The sequence below is a fragment of the Hakea prostrata genome, chromosome 6 (assembly GCF_041222555.1).
Source record: "Hakea prostrata isolate BN-2017 chromosome 6, UWA_Hpros_2, whole genome shotgun sequence".
Classification (NCBI taxonomy): Eukaryota; Viridiplantae; Streptophyta; class Magnoliopsida; order Proteales; family Proteaceae; genus Hakea; species Hakea prostrata.
In genome coordinates, this window is record NC_142605.1 from 24,496,097 (window position 1) to 24,513,339 (window position 17,243).

The 17,243-nt window shown below is 37.4% G+C and overlaps 2 protein-coding genes across 2 annotated transcripts; one reads left to right on the forward strand and one right to left on the reverse strand.

Moving 5' to 3' along the window:
• Positions 1-4,309: 4,309 nt before the first annotated feature.
• On the reverse strand, positions 4,310-9,792 carry LOC149012793 (transcription factor ILR3-like). The gene is made up of 5 exons (XM_089159141.1): positions 9,414-9,792; positions 9,153-9,218; positions 5,643-5,720; positions 5,307-5,469; positions 4,310-4,858 (listed from the first exon to the last, which is right to left on the reverse strand). The coding sequence occupies exons 1-5, from the start codon at positions 9,518-9,520 to the stop codon at positions 4,583-4,585; spliced, it is 690 nt and encodes a 229-aa protein (XP_089015267.1). The 5' UTR covers positions 9,521-9,792; the 3' UTR covers positions 4,310-4,582.
• Positions 9,793-14,380: 4,588 nt separating this feature from the next.
• LOC149012794 (Pentatricopeptide repeat (PPR) superfamily protein) lies at positions 14,381-16,237 on the forward strand. The gene has a single exon (XM_089159399.1). It carries the CDS (start codon positions 14,392-14,394, stop codon positions 16,207-16,209), a length of 1,818 nt encoding a protein of 605 aa, XP_089015525.1. The 5' UTR covers positions 14,381-14,391; the 3' UTR covers positions 16,210-16,237.
• Positions 16,238-17,243: the final 1,006 nt, after the last annotated feature.

The window sequence follows — 17,243 nt, forward strand, 5'->3', positions numbered from 1 at the left end:
GAGCTCTTTATTCTTCCAGTAAGTTTCATCAAACACATATTCGATTGCACAACTGATGAGCAAGTCGATGGTTGCCTCTAGCCTTCAGCATAAAACCTTGTGATAACATGCTCTTACTTTCTCTGATACAGTTGAGACACATATTGTGGTCTCTTCGTCGGCTCCTTCGACACCCAACGAATTGATCAGACAACATTTGTTAAGAATTTGCACCTTGCAAATTTATTTTCTACTGTAAGTTAAAAAAAGAGCTAGAGCCACTCCACTCAACGTAACTTATGCACAGAAAGAAAAGAGTTTGAGTTCTTCCCCCAAAGAATTTGAATTGACAATCCTCTTGACATCAGAAGAAGGAAATCCGTATGCTCAAATCTCCACTTCCAAACTCAATCCCTGACACAATTGCTTTGCCATTGTCCCTACTCTACTCAAAAAGTCAAGAGACTCAAGACAAAATTTAGATTTGTGCCTGAGGTAACGAACTAACCATCCCATGTCGCATTTTCCCTCTATTCCGGGACCCCCATAAAATTAAAGACAATTTATTCCAAACTGATCTTCTAGCAAAAGTGATGATGACTTCAGGTTTTATCATGCACTTGATGGATAATACTTGAATGCCCAATCATGGTTTATTTATACCCTTCTTCTGAAGTCCAAAAATTATTATCTTCTATGTGTTAGTTCTATTTTTATTCTATAAGTGTTCACAAAATTGTAGACATCTCCACCAATCTCCCCTTCTCCAGTCTATTTTTTATTTACTGATCTCTCATGTTTTTTTGTTTTTTTTTGTTTTCTTAATTTACCACTACTTCTATCATATTTACTGGGTTAATGTGAAGTTATAGAGAAGATCCTGAGAAAAGAAATGAAAAACAAAAAACTCATTGCTTTAATTGATGAAAGAGGCCAAAACAAAGTGTACAACCACTTTGAAATATGAATGAAGCAACATAATTTGTACTTCATTCATCCATGAATCATATTTGAAACTTTTGAGAGAGGAGTAAGAGTAAATAGGGAGCAAGAATAGAAGGAAAACGTGAAGCACAACTTCCAAATATTTTACCCCACTGTTTCTCTCTTTTATTCTTTATAACCTTCAAAATTTGTACTTATTCTTAAATGACTAGAACTTAAGATCAACCGGAAAAAATTAGGCATTACTACTAGGAAGTTGTACTCAGTATTAATCTACTTTATCATAATAAAAGCAAAAAATCCACATGCATCTGCACGTGAGTGTATATATATATATATATATTGTTAATACAACCTAGAGGGGGTGATTATGTTGTAACTAGTGGATTGTCACAATTTCTTGATTTAATTGCAATTTCAAAATAAATTGAAGATTTAAAAGAAATTAGACAATAACAAACAATCACAATACAAAAGTTTATAGTGGTTCGACTTTACAAGTCTACGTCTACTCCTCTCTTGGCCTCAAGAGAAGTATTCCACTAATGATTCTCTTTCAATACGGTAGGTAGAGAATCAAACTCTTACAATATATGTTTATTAGGGCAAGAACACCATTTACAATCTTTGTTTCCTAAGTAGGGCAAGAGCACCCCTTACAATTTGTGTTCTAAATAGGGCAAGAACGCCCTCTACCAATTCTAATCAACATAGACTAGAATTGAACAATCAATACAATTATGAGAAGTGAAAGATATTACCTAACAAGGGGAGTGACACTTTATCCCTTGTGTGAATGCGATGCAATGAGTGAACGCTTCAAAAAATGCAATGCACCAACAAGAAGTCTCAATGGCCTTCAATAACTCCAAACTTGACTCCAATGAGTTTGTTTGGCAACTTTGGAATGTTCTTTAGAGTTGGATGGAGTTAGAAGGCTAGTAATCAATGTTAATTCACCAAATGATAGCTTTGAGAGTTGTGTGAGAGTAATAACTTAGTAGGCAAGGTGGAATCTCTCAAATGAGGTTGGTTGGATTTATAAAGAAGTCATTCAATTGTTTGGCCCAACTTCCCAATGGATACAAAATTTTAGTGAGAAATTTTGCTCCAAACAAACAACTGTATGGTCAAACGGTCGTCCGTCTGGCCTACTGTGAACAAGCGGACATCCGTCTGGTGCACAGTAGCCCATCTACTTTGGGACTAGGACTTGGTTTGGGTTTTTGATCTTTTTTGTCAAACCTAAGCCTCATACACCTTCCTACTATGCCTAGGTCAGTCTAGTAACATGACATGCATATAATTAATGTGGTTACCTATGTGTGTATGTGAGAGTATACTAAGTCCTAAATTCATCTAAATCTTGATTCTTGACTTGATCTCCGCACCTTCTTGTGCATTGAACTTGATATTCATCTTGATTTTGGTTCTTTGCCCAAAATTGATTGACTTGACTTGGGCTTGAGCATTCAATGAGTTTGGTCTAATAAGATGGAATCGGTCCACTTTAGTAATGAGCTGGATAAACACAACTTAATGTAGATATAAGTAAATTGTATTTGTTATCATCAAAATTAATGGAGGCTGATGTGGCAATGCTGACATGGCATTTTCCAAAAAAAAAAAACCCACTGAGAGCGGGCGAGGCGGGCGATGGGGGAAAGAGGTTGGGTCAGGATCCTCCGGATACAAGTGAATTCACCCTAACATTTAACATTTTAATTTGAGTTTACCTAAGGGAAATGGAAGTTGTACACCAACCCACAACTGGAGCTTTCCATGTAGCCAACCAACTGGGGGTTTGTTAAGGAACCTCCATGACTCCCCTAGAGGACTCTACTCTATCACAGCAACTCATGGAAGTTAGACATTCAAATCAATTCAAATTTGAAACTCAAGCTAAGAGTTCCAACACATGTAAACAACCCAGCAGTTGAACTCTCTTATCATCACTCAGTCTTGTCCAAGACAGCAACGTTTTCAAGAATTGTATCATAGTAAGAAACTCCTAAAAATTTTATATAATGACATGTACAAATACAATTTTAAATACAAAGATACAAAAAAGAAAACTAGCAGTTGCTCTTCACCGTGGACGTAGGTTGAAGTACACAACCGAATCATGTTAGCTTCTCTTAAATTCACTTATGATTCTTTTCTTTTCTTTCACATAAAATATAGATTTTAATAGGGTCTGCCATGATTATTTCCTTCACAAATCAGTCCCAATTAATGAACAGGGGAACTTTACTCCTAAGGCCAAAAAAACAAAAAACACTCTCCAGGATTCCCTCTACTAAGGACTTGAGCTTCGCCCACTTGCCCCAAATCCCACCCTCAATCAGAATCTCCAGCAATATAAATCATAGAATCCAAAGATTGAATTCAAGTTTTTGTAGATCCAAAAGTCTTCTATCGTTTTTTCTTGATTTTCCAAATGCAAGTTTACCATTCACGTATGGAAAATCCCAACTGTAAGAGACTCCTTTTGCGTTCAGAATCAATGGAAACAATACAAGGAATGGTGGTTTGCAACTTTGCATCACAAGCCCAAATTCCTTGAATTTTGGAACATTCTTTTCCCGAAAAACAGAAAAATCTCACAGGAATTTGGGCTTGGATTTGAACTGAGATTGAACTGAAGATGTTAAGAAGAAGATCAGAGATGTAAGACAATGAACAGAGGGGTGGTAAAGAAGGCATTCCTGATTCCTCCGTCCATGGAACTCCTAATAATGATTAAGTTTTCAATTAGTAGATCTTAATTCAGAAAATTATACCCGACTGAAACACGGTAAATATGGAAAACAGAGATCCATGGAGGAAAATCAACACTGTTCATTCAACAAGGAAGAATCTAGCATTTGAAAACGATAAGCAGTTTGATTTGGTTCATATCCATCCAGACGTTTTTCCCTCAAATTATTGGCACCATAGTGTATTGGTGGTGTATTCTGTTTAAGAATTTTTTCCGTTCGTATCACAACTGTGTACTGACTGTTTCCGAAGTTTTCCTTGGGGAGATCCAAGACATACTCCCGAGTCTAGATCCCCTCCACCCAGTCTGACACGAGCAGACCCAGATATCATCAATCCCGAACAACTCAACTAATTGATAATTTCATGTGAAAATATAATTCAATTCCTGGCCTCGATTTCCAACAGATAGAGTTTTACATGAACACTGAAGAAAATAAAAAATGTGAAAATGCCAAAAAGACTAGCAATTATTTTACTGAAGTTAAATGCAAAAAGGTATTTTACTGAAGTTAAATTGCAAAAGGAAAGACTCGCTAAATTTCTCAAGAGAAAAAAAATGCTGCTGGATACCTTGGTCAATTGACTCAATTCCCCACAAAAGAGGGAGGGAAAAGGGAAAAAGAAAAAAGAAAAAAGAAAAAGCACACACACACCCACTGCAGATATACTTATCATTTACAAGAGAAGAGGGGGAGAGAAAGAGAGAGCTATAGATTTCCTCATCAACAAGTATTTGAAGTGTACAAGTGTCTCGCAGATTCAACAATGACAGAATTAGATTTTTTTATTTATCCGGAAACAGGAAGAAAAACATGTTAGCAACTAGATGTTGACTACCAACTTCCATTCAGAGGGGGAGGGAGGGGGGAATTGGGATTTAATACCCTTTGATTCATCAAGCTACAGGAGGCCTTAATTTGTGATCTTGTGAAGTGTCCACGACAGCAGGAGGCATCCATTGCCACATGGCTGCACCAGGAAATCCAGGGAAGGGAACCGCTGTCTTGTTTGAGGCAACCTGACTCTGCGCAGCAAATGCAGCAGCAGGAAATGCAACAGGGTGTGGCATGAACCCAACTGGTGGTAGACTCATTGCTTTGACCTGCTCTTCTAGTTTCTCCTTCTCTGCCTTCAGATTTATCTTCTCATTCCTGAGTTCAGTTTTCTCCACCTGATGATGTCAAAGCGCATATAAATATTTGAATCAACGGAGGCTTCACCAAACCAGATGGGCTTTAATCTAGATACCCACTAGCCATTACACAGGAGAACCCATCACATCTTTTTTCTTTTCTTTTTTGGGTAGAAAACCCATCACATCTGATGGAATGGGAATCATTACTCAATTCTAGGGAAATGCTAATACCTAATGCACAGACTTCTTTTGTACAAATGGAGATAGAAGCGGTTTTATCTCCAGGTGGTAATTTTGGGTTTCAATCCAGGTGGTAGTTTCAGAGGCAATTTCGGAATCTCTTGATGTTGAAAGATACTTGACTTGCATATCTTTAAACCTCCACAATCACCCCCCCCCCACCCCACCCAACCACCTCCGTGTGCCAGGGGGAAAAAAGAAAGAAAAGGAAAATGAGTTAGAAAAGCAAGGAGCAATAAGACACCTTGAGATCTTTAATCGTCTCCTGCAGCTTCTCATTTGCTTCTTTCAGCTGCTGTGCTTCAGTCCTTAACTGTAGCAAAGCACGAGCAGCATCACTCAAAATAGTAGCTTTGTCAGTCTTAGGAGGTCTGCCAGGCTCAAGAACAGTACCCAATTCCAAGAACCTAAGAATTGTCCACATGACAAATAATGCAAACGTCAAAGAAGCAATACATCAAAACTTAACGAGGGGGTATTTTTTGGGGAGGATGTGGTGGGGGAGGTAGCAGAATAATTTCCTCCATTCAACTTAAACACAAGTAACAAGTTCAAATATAGGAAAAAGTAAGGTACATGCCTATCATTCAATCTGTCTCTCCTCATTTTCTCCCGAGATGCTTTGGACCTAATTCCCTCGCATGATTCATCCCTCATTCTACAAAGTTCATAGAAGTAAAGATCAATGTAAGAAGAGAAAAACTTGAACAATATTCTATGTTCAGAGCACCACTCTGATGCAAAACTTGCACAGTCAACTAGTCAACTGATCTTTTAATCATAAAATGAGAATCTTGAGCATAAGAAGGCTAGGATCCTTCATGTTAACCATCAAATCAATCACATCACATAAGTTAAGTGAGAGAGAAATCGAACATGTACTGGAATATGAGGTGCACATCAGATGGTTAGTGGCTAATACGACAAAAGGGGATTGTACCTATCATGTTAAGGGTTAGTTTAGCTAGCAGTAAAGTCTAAATTTGAGTTTTAATTTTATTTCTTGCTGCAGTTGTACATTGACTGATATGACTCTTAGTACATCCTACAAAAAGTCTACAACCCCCCCCCCCCAAAATATAAATAAATAAAGCATGATAGTTTGAATCTATCACGTCTTATGGTTCAGAAGGTCTTTCTTCCCTCTTTCTCTCTCCTCTCTCTCCTCTTTGCAGGTACTGTTCAGATTCCTTTTCGTTACACACCAAATGGTGGTCCCTGTTAAAAGCATGTTGACACAGTGCTGGTTGAAAATTTTCTCCTCGCAGAAAATATCCCAACAGAAAAGAAGGGAGGGGGGGGGAGAGAGAGAGAGAGAGAGATAGTAGGTTTAAGGATCATAGAGGTGATTAACCAAAAAGATATCTCCTACTTCTCATGTCCACATGAACCAAAAGACCTACATACCTTGAAGATTTCTTTAGGAACACAATAGTAAATAAAATAAATGAATAAATGAATAAAGGAGCAAAATGAGAACAAGAAAATAGATAAATAAATACACAGAGAGAATACTGTAAGTAGTGTCACAAATTTAAGACGTAAAAGACCGCCTGCAACCAGAATAGATGTGTCCAGGTCCGTATTTGTTGGATTGTTGTGTTACACACTGAAGCAGTTTCACTAGGCTGGTTGGACCAGCACCTTAAACTCTGGAGGCCTTAACCAGAAAATAACCACTCCAAAGGTTTTTTGGCTCCCCAAGGGATCGAATTAGTTAATTTATTTGGTATTTATTATTTCAGTGCTATATTTGTAGGAGTTAGTTAAAGTTATTATTTGAGTCAATTTATTTTCAGCTTCATAGTCCAACTAGGTTATGAGTTACTTTCTCCTTTAAGTGCAAGGTTATAAGATATAACCCAGCAACTAATATAGTGAATTTAACAGAAGTCTGAGTCTATTTTTGAGAGTCATGATTGTGCAATATATTTTGTGCACTAACAATGGTGGAGTAGGCCTTGAGAAAATAAGCTGATATAGCCAAAAGTATAACAAACAAAATGTCAATAGGGCACAGATGCATAAATTAAATATATCAGTAAAACGAATGTCCCAGCGCATGAGGCTCCCGCAAATACCACGTCTGGATTTAGTAGTAAAAATGAAGATTGCAGGCTGTAACAGAGAAGGGAAATCATGGGGAGATTAAAAAAAAATGGTAACAACCAGTAATTCAAAATCAAATCAATCCATTCATCATAATTCATGCTGGATCACAACCCATTCTATAAAAGACCATATAAACTGACTATAGGACTCTTAAACCAAACAAACAGTTGTCCTCAAGTTACCTAGGCCAAATATATTTTAAGTGATCAAAATAGTTGCTATAAAGGACTATAAACAAACATAAACTATTGATAATAACACATAAAATAATTAACTAAAAAGACTCTTTATAGATAAAGTAACTTAACAGCAAATAATGCCGTCTACATGATTTTATCTGTATAATTAATCCTGAATACAGGATTAATGCCCATTACATCAGTAATCCAAAAATAAAAGGCCTCACACCCCTAGAATCCATCCATGAGCTGAAATAACGCCTTCGAAGACCCTAGTGGATAATCTTATCTCTAGCAGCTTCCTTTGAACTGTTTGAAAACTGATCTTGAGAAAGAAAAGCAAGTTTAGAACTTTCCACTACATTTGTTTGTTTCACAGTGATACTCAGTATTAAGAAACAAACCAAGTTATGTTATAGATACTACGTGGCTCCAGTTGTACTAGTGAAGAACATCAAATTTAACTTCACAGACTCTTGCACATATTCTGGTGACAAGGAGAGCCTACAAATAATAAAGCGTAAGAATTCCATTGTCCAGTCAATGCAAAGCTTATGACAGAAGCAGCAAAAATAATACAAAGAATGGGCAGCTATGAATGAGTAAGATAGCTCAGGATAAAGTCTCTTAAAATGTTAGAAAATGACAGATAGGAAGTTCTATACCTCATGTAAAAATTACACAACAACATCTATTGCAAAGCCACCCACTACAAAGTAAATGGCCATTTTCATGGTAAAATAAATTTCCGATGGGCAAGGAGAAAATAAACATTCTCCCTATTGGATACATAGCAAGAGTATGACAATGAGACCATATAATGATATAAATTCTCCAATATTACTTAAATGAGACTGGTCCATGAAATGAAGAAACAGCATCATCCCAGCAAACAGTACCTGAACATTAGTCATCAATCATGTTTCTCTGAATGAGGAGATAGATGACATAATTTCAGGGTTTTGTTCTATAATGTACATAGTAAAACGCCTCAAGGTTACTCTTTATACCATTCATAATACAACAGAGATAAGCTAATCTGTCAATTCAGCCAGTCCCAACTCCCAACCTGGTACTATGATGCAGTTTGTAATTAAAAAGTGAAGTGCCTAAGATCAGTGCACTTATCCTAAAACCCTACAGATAACTGATTCCAAACGAGCCTACAAGAAAGCAAGGAATCCAAAAACCATTGATCATTTTGAATTACTAAAAGTGAAAGACAATGCCGTCATAGCAAAACTTCAAGGAAAACAACCACACAAACATCTCCAAGCGAATCAACAAGCCACAATTTATAAGATTTTCGTTCTTTCCAGAATGTACTGGCAGATCTCAAATTTTCACCAAAACCAAAGCCTCAAATCTTGGGGTTCTTTGTTGAAGTCAAACCCCATTCCAAAAAAAAAATGACTTATAAAAATCTAACATAATAGTGCCAAAACAATCTGAAAGAGTACGCTGCAAACTGGAACACAATGACACACTTGGGTGCAGCAAGTAAAGCTGTTGCTCACTGGATTTGCACCCTAGATGATTTTAGTCGGAAAAGACAAGGGCTGAGCTAATCTACAACCACAAATTGTAGGGAGTTCTTCCTTTCCTTTCCCTGTCTCATTAAATGTAAGGGCATGAACTTAACCGACTAGCAGCATAAGCCAATAAACTACGATTCATTCATCTACAACCAAACATCAATTTCGGCGAAATCTGAATAATAAATTACTTGCTAGATTGAAAGTAAAACCCATACTGATTAAACAAAAGGAACAGAACTACTGGGTAAAAATCATATTCACCTTTTCCTAGAGTTATTATTCTCGATACCTCCACCAAAATTTCCATATCCATCCGCAATCTCCACACTGCTTCATTCATCAACAAAATCAATCAAATAACTGAACTCGATATCAATATCAACATTGCAAAATACTATTTTTCTGCACTAAAAACAATCACCAGTAGTTACAGAAGACATAAGAAATCTACTAAAGGGGGGGGGGGGGATTAAGGGAAGATCTATCTTGGAGTTGAGAGATATATGAGTCCGAATACCATACCCGACATTGGGAAGATCGTTAAAACCGTCAAGAGCCCAATTGAACTCTGGGTCGGAAACTCCAACATCATTGACCCAATCGTAATTGGAAATCGAATTGGACCCCATTTTCACCCAAAACTTGGGAAAAAGGGGTCCTCGCAATCCCTAGAACAATCAATCAAAGAAAATGGCCTCAACGGAGAATGAAGGCGAAGATATTTACAGGAATTGCATTGAGGCTCTGAGCATCGATGAACAGTATGAATAAGAATTTTCAGGAACTCTAATAAAACCAGGTTAAGGCTTTTCAAGGTATGAAAAGAAGACGAAACCAGAGTATTTAAACGGCATCTGTGAGAATAATGGGTAGCGCCAAAAACCAACCAATATGACGGAAGACAGAAAAAGAGAAAACGCTTGACGATTGAAGCAGAGAGCGCCACGACGACCTGACCCTATGGCTCCAAGCCCCCAACGACCCAACAAGGGTAGAACTGTAAATTGCTTGCTTAACCCAACGCTGCCGAGTACTGTCTGCTGACTGTTGTTGTGCGCGTCGACTCGGTAAACTCACATAAGGCGGCTTATTTGTTGAATTGACTCGTGTTATGAACAAATTTGTCGTGTGAATCATGGACTTCACAATCTAATGGTGATTGGGCCACCTCTAATGAAGAGATACGATGAGAGGCTGCTGTTCATGTCAAATTATGTCTCAGAAACCAAGGTTTAAAGTATCCCACGATACCATACGATACTAGCCGATACGTATCTTTATTTGACCCAACCAATATGATACATCTCGATACGTCTCTCCATTAAATTACGCTAAAATATATTAGTCAAAGCAATACAATACTCGATACAGGACGATACATCTCTTAAAATCACCTAACCGGTACAATACTCGATACCGATATTTTAAACCTTGCTCAGAACTTAGAGTTACAGGAACATAGGATGCCATTAGCCGAGTAGGGTTTTCTTTTGATTCGTCTTGTTACTCCGGACGAAGTGAAAGAAGTTTTGTCTTTAAATCTTGGAAAGTGGGGGAGTTTGATTGATGTCTTGGGTTTTCCCACAAGAAGTTCCCGGATAAATATTTGGGCGTCCCCCCCCCCCTTGTCCTCTTCCAAGGCTTTGTGTGTCACACTCCACTAAGCTGGATTCGGACTCATCCAAACATTCATAGGGGTAATAATACTACACGATCAGGTTCATGGTCAGTTCACAATAATATAATACAACATAGCATAATCCAATAGCAAAAAGAAAAATAAAGTAATAAACCCCAAATGTTATTACAATTATCTTCAAATCATCACTCAAAATAACTCAAATCATAATCAAAATTTAAAAAAAGAAAATTGTTTAATAGTGGAAATCTAAATGTTTCGGAAGAAGATTAAGAGTATAAATAGTGTCCATGCCTAATGAATAAATAAACATATAAAAGAATGGCACAACTCTCTATGAATCTTTGTGTCCTCTCCCGCCAGTCCCTCGTAGGACTCTGTCGGTGGCGAACTCTCTAAACAAAACCTGGAGTAGAAATCTAAGAGAAATACATAAAAATGAATGAGTTCCACAGAACTTAGTGAAGTTAACATGATCATACATCGTGTATCTATCACACACATAGTTAAACATTTATAAATAAATAATGAGAAAATGAATATGCAGTCGCAAACATGCATTAAGTAATAACATCAGCCTCCTTTGGCTAGTCTCGTCAATCTCCCTCAAGGATAGTTATCTCTATTGGGTTCATTGTGGCAATGGGTTCATGTCATATCATATCATGGCTAGGGATTAGGTCACTACTTTCTCACCACATCATTTGGCCTAAGTACTAGTGTGCATCTGGGATAAGTATAACCCAATGCAAAGTCAATTATGTCTCATACTACATGTGATCCGAATACCTTCCCTAGTGCCTAGTGCCCTTTTGGTTTGCATATCCTTCTCACCTAGGAATGTTATTCCCCACAAAAATTGCACATCGTACTAGACTAAGATTTCGTAACTCTATAACTTTCCAGATATGCTTAGGCAAACACCCTTGTGATTTTTTCACAAAAATCGCACATCGTGTTAAAGGTACCACGATCTCAACACTATACATATGCAACCTTCCCATGACGACAAGTGGGCTTGAGCCTCCCTACGGAAACCACACATTGTGTTGGATGACTACAGGACCCAGCCACTACCAGTCATGGGTCACTCAGCTTCAATATTCATTCTTAATGGGTAGTAGCACTCTTCCAAGTGTACTAGCCAATGTACCTAGACACTTATTGACCTTACACTTAGAGAATCTAAGAAAAGGCATAGGCACCAAGGGTAGTGGGTGAACCCACAACCTTGGGGGGCCACCCAACTCTTTAACACATCACATTCTCAAACATAAATTGAATGATTGAATAATAGCACAAGTATCATATGTTAATTTACCTTGTATCCATGCAAAGTACCACAATAGTTCATAGGAATATAAATATAATATTTGCAATCATAAGAATTACAATTAAATCAATTATATAATACATGATAATATATTTTCTCACCTGTTGATGATAATAATGACTTCCAAATGCCCAAGAAATCCACAAATCAAGATTGTGATAAACCAAAATAACTCTAGAAAACATAAGGATTAAATTAGGTTTTAATTGAGAATTAACTAGTTATCAACAAACCCAACTTGAGCTCCCGGATAGGGGTCCAGTTGGTCAAGCTTATCAGGGCCGGTCGACTGCCCCCTATTGGGTCTTCATCGTGACGTGAAGGTTAGTTCCTTACTTGACGCTGCCAATAGTTGGTATATTCTCCACCAGATCTAGAGCTTCAACACAAATGGTCAAAAATTGAGAAAATAATTATTCATAGATGTTGGCAGAAGGATACAACAATTTTGGAAATTGACAGCGAATGGGCATTACTCGGTCCGATCTGCTATGGAGTTAGTCAAACCTTTGCGGAGGTGGTGCCTTGGTGGAGATTGACCTAGTTTCTTGGTAAGCAAAACAAATTTTCATTTGTTCTTTGGGTTGCTATTCTTCAACGTCCCAAAAATTTGCAGGTAGAGGACAATTATCTACCCACAAAGATAAAGAGGTAGTTCTTGCATTTGTAGTTCATTGGACTAATGCTTGCATAAGTTGAACTCGAAAGTCCAAACATTGCGTAGCGGAGGCACAAAGTCACCACTACTATATTCCCTCTTTTTTCTAAAAAGTAATTTTAAATATTTTTGAAATGACATTTATTTCATAGCTACATCCACCACCACTAGTCATTCTTTATTATTATTTTTTTTTATTTGTTTGGGGTTGATTTACTTCTTCCGTTCTAAAGAATTTTACTATTTTTTGTAATCAAAGAATTTGACTTCAAAAGGGGAAATAGAAACAACAACCTCTGGGTGTAAAACGTCTCTTTCTTTCTAAAGATGGAAACATGAGACATCAATACAAGAAAAAGACAGGAGATCAAGAAATGAGTGGTGTATGTTTGTATTGTTTCCCTTAGAATATAAACTGAGTGAAGGATATGAAACTTGGGGATTCTCTCTATCTCTCCACTACCATGTGATCACATGGTAGGTCCATGAAATTTTATCAAGAAATTTTATCAAGGGGAATCAAATCATAAATCATAGAGTGGCTTTTAAAAATAAATAAATTCATGAATCATAAGATCTAGCCTATTTATTTCACAAAACTAACCTTCATCATTTTTGGCCCTGTAAGATGTAAGGCCCATTGTAGCTGATATTGTTAGTTGGGCTCTTGTTTTGAGTCTAGTTGCTTTAGGGTCTGTCTGTTTACATGTGAGTCTAGAGATTTCAAATATCTTTAGATTTCAAATATATGGAGTCATAATTCATAAAATTAACTGTTTGGTTAAGCTGAATCTATGGATTCATCCAAAACTATTTGGTTGACGTGATTTTTATGAATGCGCAAATATTTAGCGCTTTTATAGTAGGGGTGAAATCTCACCCCATACCCATAAATCTACAAATATACGTTTTTAGTGTAAAAAGATGAATATCTAGATTTCATGAATCTAAAGATTTTCATAACCAAATGTGTTTAAATCTCGTATTCATGAATCTAGATATTTGAAATATCTAGATTCATGTAACCAAACAGGCCCTTAAACAATTCCTATGTCAACCAACACATATGTCGGCCACCTAGGTAGGACTACCCAGTTTTTGTCAAGCACAATTATTTGGCTCAGTTCCACTCTATGGTTGGATGATTTGTATACTCTTTCCTCGGTGTTTTGCTTGAATAAGATGCATCTTTCTTTTTGACTCAATTCCACTCCATGGTTGGATGATTTATATACCCTATCCTAGGTTTTGCTTGAATAAGATGTATTTTTCGTTTTTTTTCCTTTTCGGATAAAGATTAGTTGTACATTCACTTCAACTATAGACATACTACCTTGATCAAGCCGGCAAACCCAAGGCCTTCTCCTAACAATATCAAAAATCTTGGTTTGCCCATCTTGATAGCTTTATGAACCCTTGTAATAATGTATTGAACAATAAATTTTAGGCTGTCATGTATAAATTCATGGCAGAGTTGTGGGGGAGGGCTACAGACAGGGAGAAAGTGTCCTCCTTTCCACAAGAAATTCGAATCCTTTATCTGACACTTACAGGTGGAGGTTTGTGCTCGTCTCACATCTCTTCATTATATATTAGGAGAGACCCACTTCTGAATTTTGACAAGCTGTGGGCCTCGGTGGACCTCGATCCTAATGTTTGATAGAAAAACATGAGAAAAACCGAGACTGGACCACAAGTAACCTCTGTTGAGATTCTTTCCACCCTAACTTTTGGGTAAAATTAGACTCAAATTTTTAGGTTTTAGATGGCTCTAAACTTTTTTTTTATTAGGTTTTTCTATTTTTTTGATTAAAGTCTTCTACTTATAGCTATTCGCTAATGGCTTCGTTGTCCATGCATTCCCGACTAAATGCTTACGACTTCAACAAGCAGGCTCACCGTCTTACTTTCGCATTGTCAAACTGTAGAGCATTTCAAGCAGATTCATTCTCTCCTCATCACCAAAGGCCTTTCACAAGACAGTTTCTTGAGAAACAAGCTTCTTCATTTTATTGCAACTTCTCTGTCAGGCGACCATCTTGCCTACTATGCTCTTTCCCTGGTAAATCAAATAGAAACTCGCAATACCTTCCTATGGAATACTTTGATCAGAGGCTTCTCTGCAAGTTCCAACCCGGAAATGTCTTTCGTTTTCTTTGCCAAAATGAGAGGAGATGCTGTGCTTCCGGACAGACACACATACCCTCTGCTTCTCAAAGCCTTTTCCAAGTCCAAAAATGGAAACCCAAATCAGATTCATGGTCAAGTTGTGAAATTTGGATTGGAATGTGATCGTTTTGTGAAGAATTCACTCATTTCTTGTTATGCAAATGGTGGGTTCTTGGATTTGGCATGCCAGATATTTGGGGAAATTCATGAGAAAGATTCCATTGCTTGGACGGCAATGATTGATGGGTTTGTTAAGAACAGTCGACCTAAGGAAGGGATTGAACTTTTCATGAAGATGAGATCTGAAGATGTAAGGGCTGATGAAGTTACTATTGTTAGTATTCTCTCTGCTGCTAGAATGGTGGGAGATGTTTGGCTTGGGAGATGGATTCATGGGTTTTATGTAGAAGCGGGAAGAGTAAATTGGGACGTCTATGTTGGTAGTGCTCTCCTAGATATGTATGTTAAATGTGGTTGTTGCGATGATGCCCGCAAGGTGTTCGATGAGATGCCTAAGAAAAATGTGGTTTCTTGGAGTTCTCTGATTGCCGGTTACGTGCAATGTAATAGATTTAAGGATGCTCTATTTGTCTTTCAAGATATGCTTCTACGGCATTTTGAGCCTAACCAAGCAACACTTGCGAGTGTTCTCACCGCGTGTGCACAATTGGGAGCATTGGATCAAGGCAGATGGGTTCATTCATATCTTGATAAGAATAAGATGGAAGTGAATGTTAACCTTGGGACGTCACTGGTAGACATGTATGCAAAGTGTGGATGTATAGATGTTGCATTTGCAATTTTTGAGAAGCTACCTCGTAAGAATGTGTACCATTGGACTGCTATGATTAATGGGTTAGCAATGCATGGGCATGCCTTGAAGGCTTTGAATCTCTTCTCTCAGATGTTAATGAATGGTGTTCAACCCAATTCTGTCACATTCATAGGCATTCTCTGTGCTTGTTCTCATGGTGGTCTTGTTGATGAAGGCCATAGGCACTTCCATTCGATGAGTCGAGTTTATGGTGTTGAGCCTACTCTTGATCACTATGGTTGTATGGTTGATATCTTGGGCCGCGCAGGCCATTTGGAGGAAGCATTGAAATTCATCAAAAACATGCCAATGCAACCAAGTCCTGGTGTTTGGGGAGCTCTCTTTAGTGCCTGTATGATACATAAGGATTACGATCTTGGTGAATGCATAGGAAAACATCTAATTGAGCTGCAGCCTGATCGGTCTGGTAGGTATGCACTTCTAGCTAACTTATACTCCATATGTCAGAAGTGGGATGAAGCAGCTTATGTTAGGATGCTAATGAAAGGGAAAGGAGTGGAGAAGAAACCTGGATATAGTTGGATTGAAGTGAATGGTGAAATACATGAGTTCAAAGCATTTGACAAGTTGCATTCTCAATCTAAGGATCTATACAGGATGTTAAATGAGATCACCATGCAAATGAAGCTTGTGGGATATGTTCCGAATACTTCATTGTTGGCACTTGAGGCAATTATAGATTAAAATAAAGAAGAAACTCTCTTTCTCCCCTATACTTCTAATTCCCCTTAAAAAAAGGAGTAAAAAAAGTGGTGAAGTATTCACCGCACAGCAAAGCAAAACCCCCCCCCCCCCCCCACACCCCACCCCCCCCCCAACACAAAACAAAACACAACACCACCCACACCCCAAAAAAAAAAAAAAAAAAAAAAAAAAATCTCATTCTCTTCTCCCCTCCCCCCACCCACATTGGTGCAAGGCCTTACATTCTCCACAAATAGATCGAAGCTCTTTTGTATTTAAGAATTTAAAAAACAAATCTTTGAGAATCAACCGAGATAATAGCAACCAATTGGAGACAAAATCTTTGAGAATCAACCGAGATAATAGCAACCAATTGGAGACAAAATCTTTGAGAATCAACTGAGATAATCGCAACCAAATCGAATCAACACAATACAAAGATTGATGTCTAGCGATACTAATTTAGTGATACGAGTACCTCAAAGTCAGTTCGATCCTTTTTTTTTTTTTAGTTCCATTTATTAGACATGTAGTCTTAATGTGAGATCCTAGCCTGTCAAAGATGTCCAAATGGGTTAAATTAATTCCAAGATTTTATTTAATACTTTTTTTTGGTAAAAATGTAACCGTTTAAAACTCAACCGTAATTTAATCTTAACCAAATTAAGATACAAATTTATTTTGATTTCAATCTAATTTTACCTTTACACCCGCTCCCCATCCAAAAATAAAAGGAGTAATTTTCATCTCGATCTCCTGTGGTTTGGTTTATGTCATTTTTAGTTCAAAAAAACTGAGATTTTGCATTTACCTCTCCTGTGCTATAGAAAAAGTCAATTTAAGGACAAATTATTGTTTCTATGACCAATTTGTCCTTTTTTTTGTGATAATTTTCATTTGCTCCCTTTAAGGTTTGGTTTATGTCATTTTTAGTCTAAATAAATTGAGACTTTGCATTTGACTTCCTTGTGTTGTAGAAAAAGTCAATTTAAGGACAAATTATCACTTTTATGACCAATTTGTCCTTCTTTTTT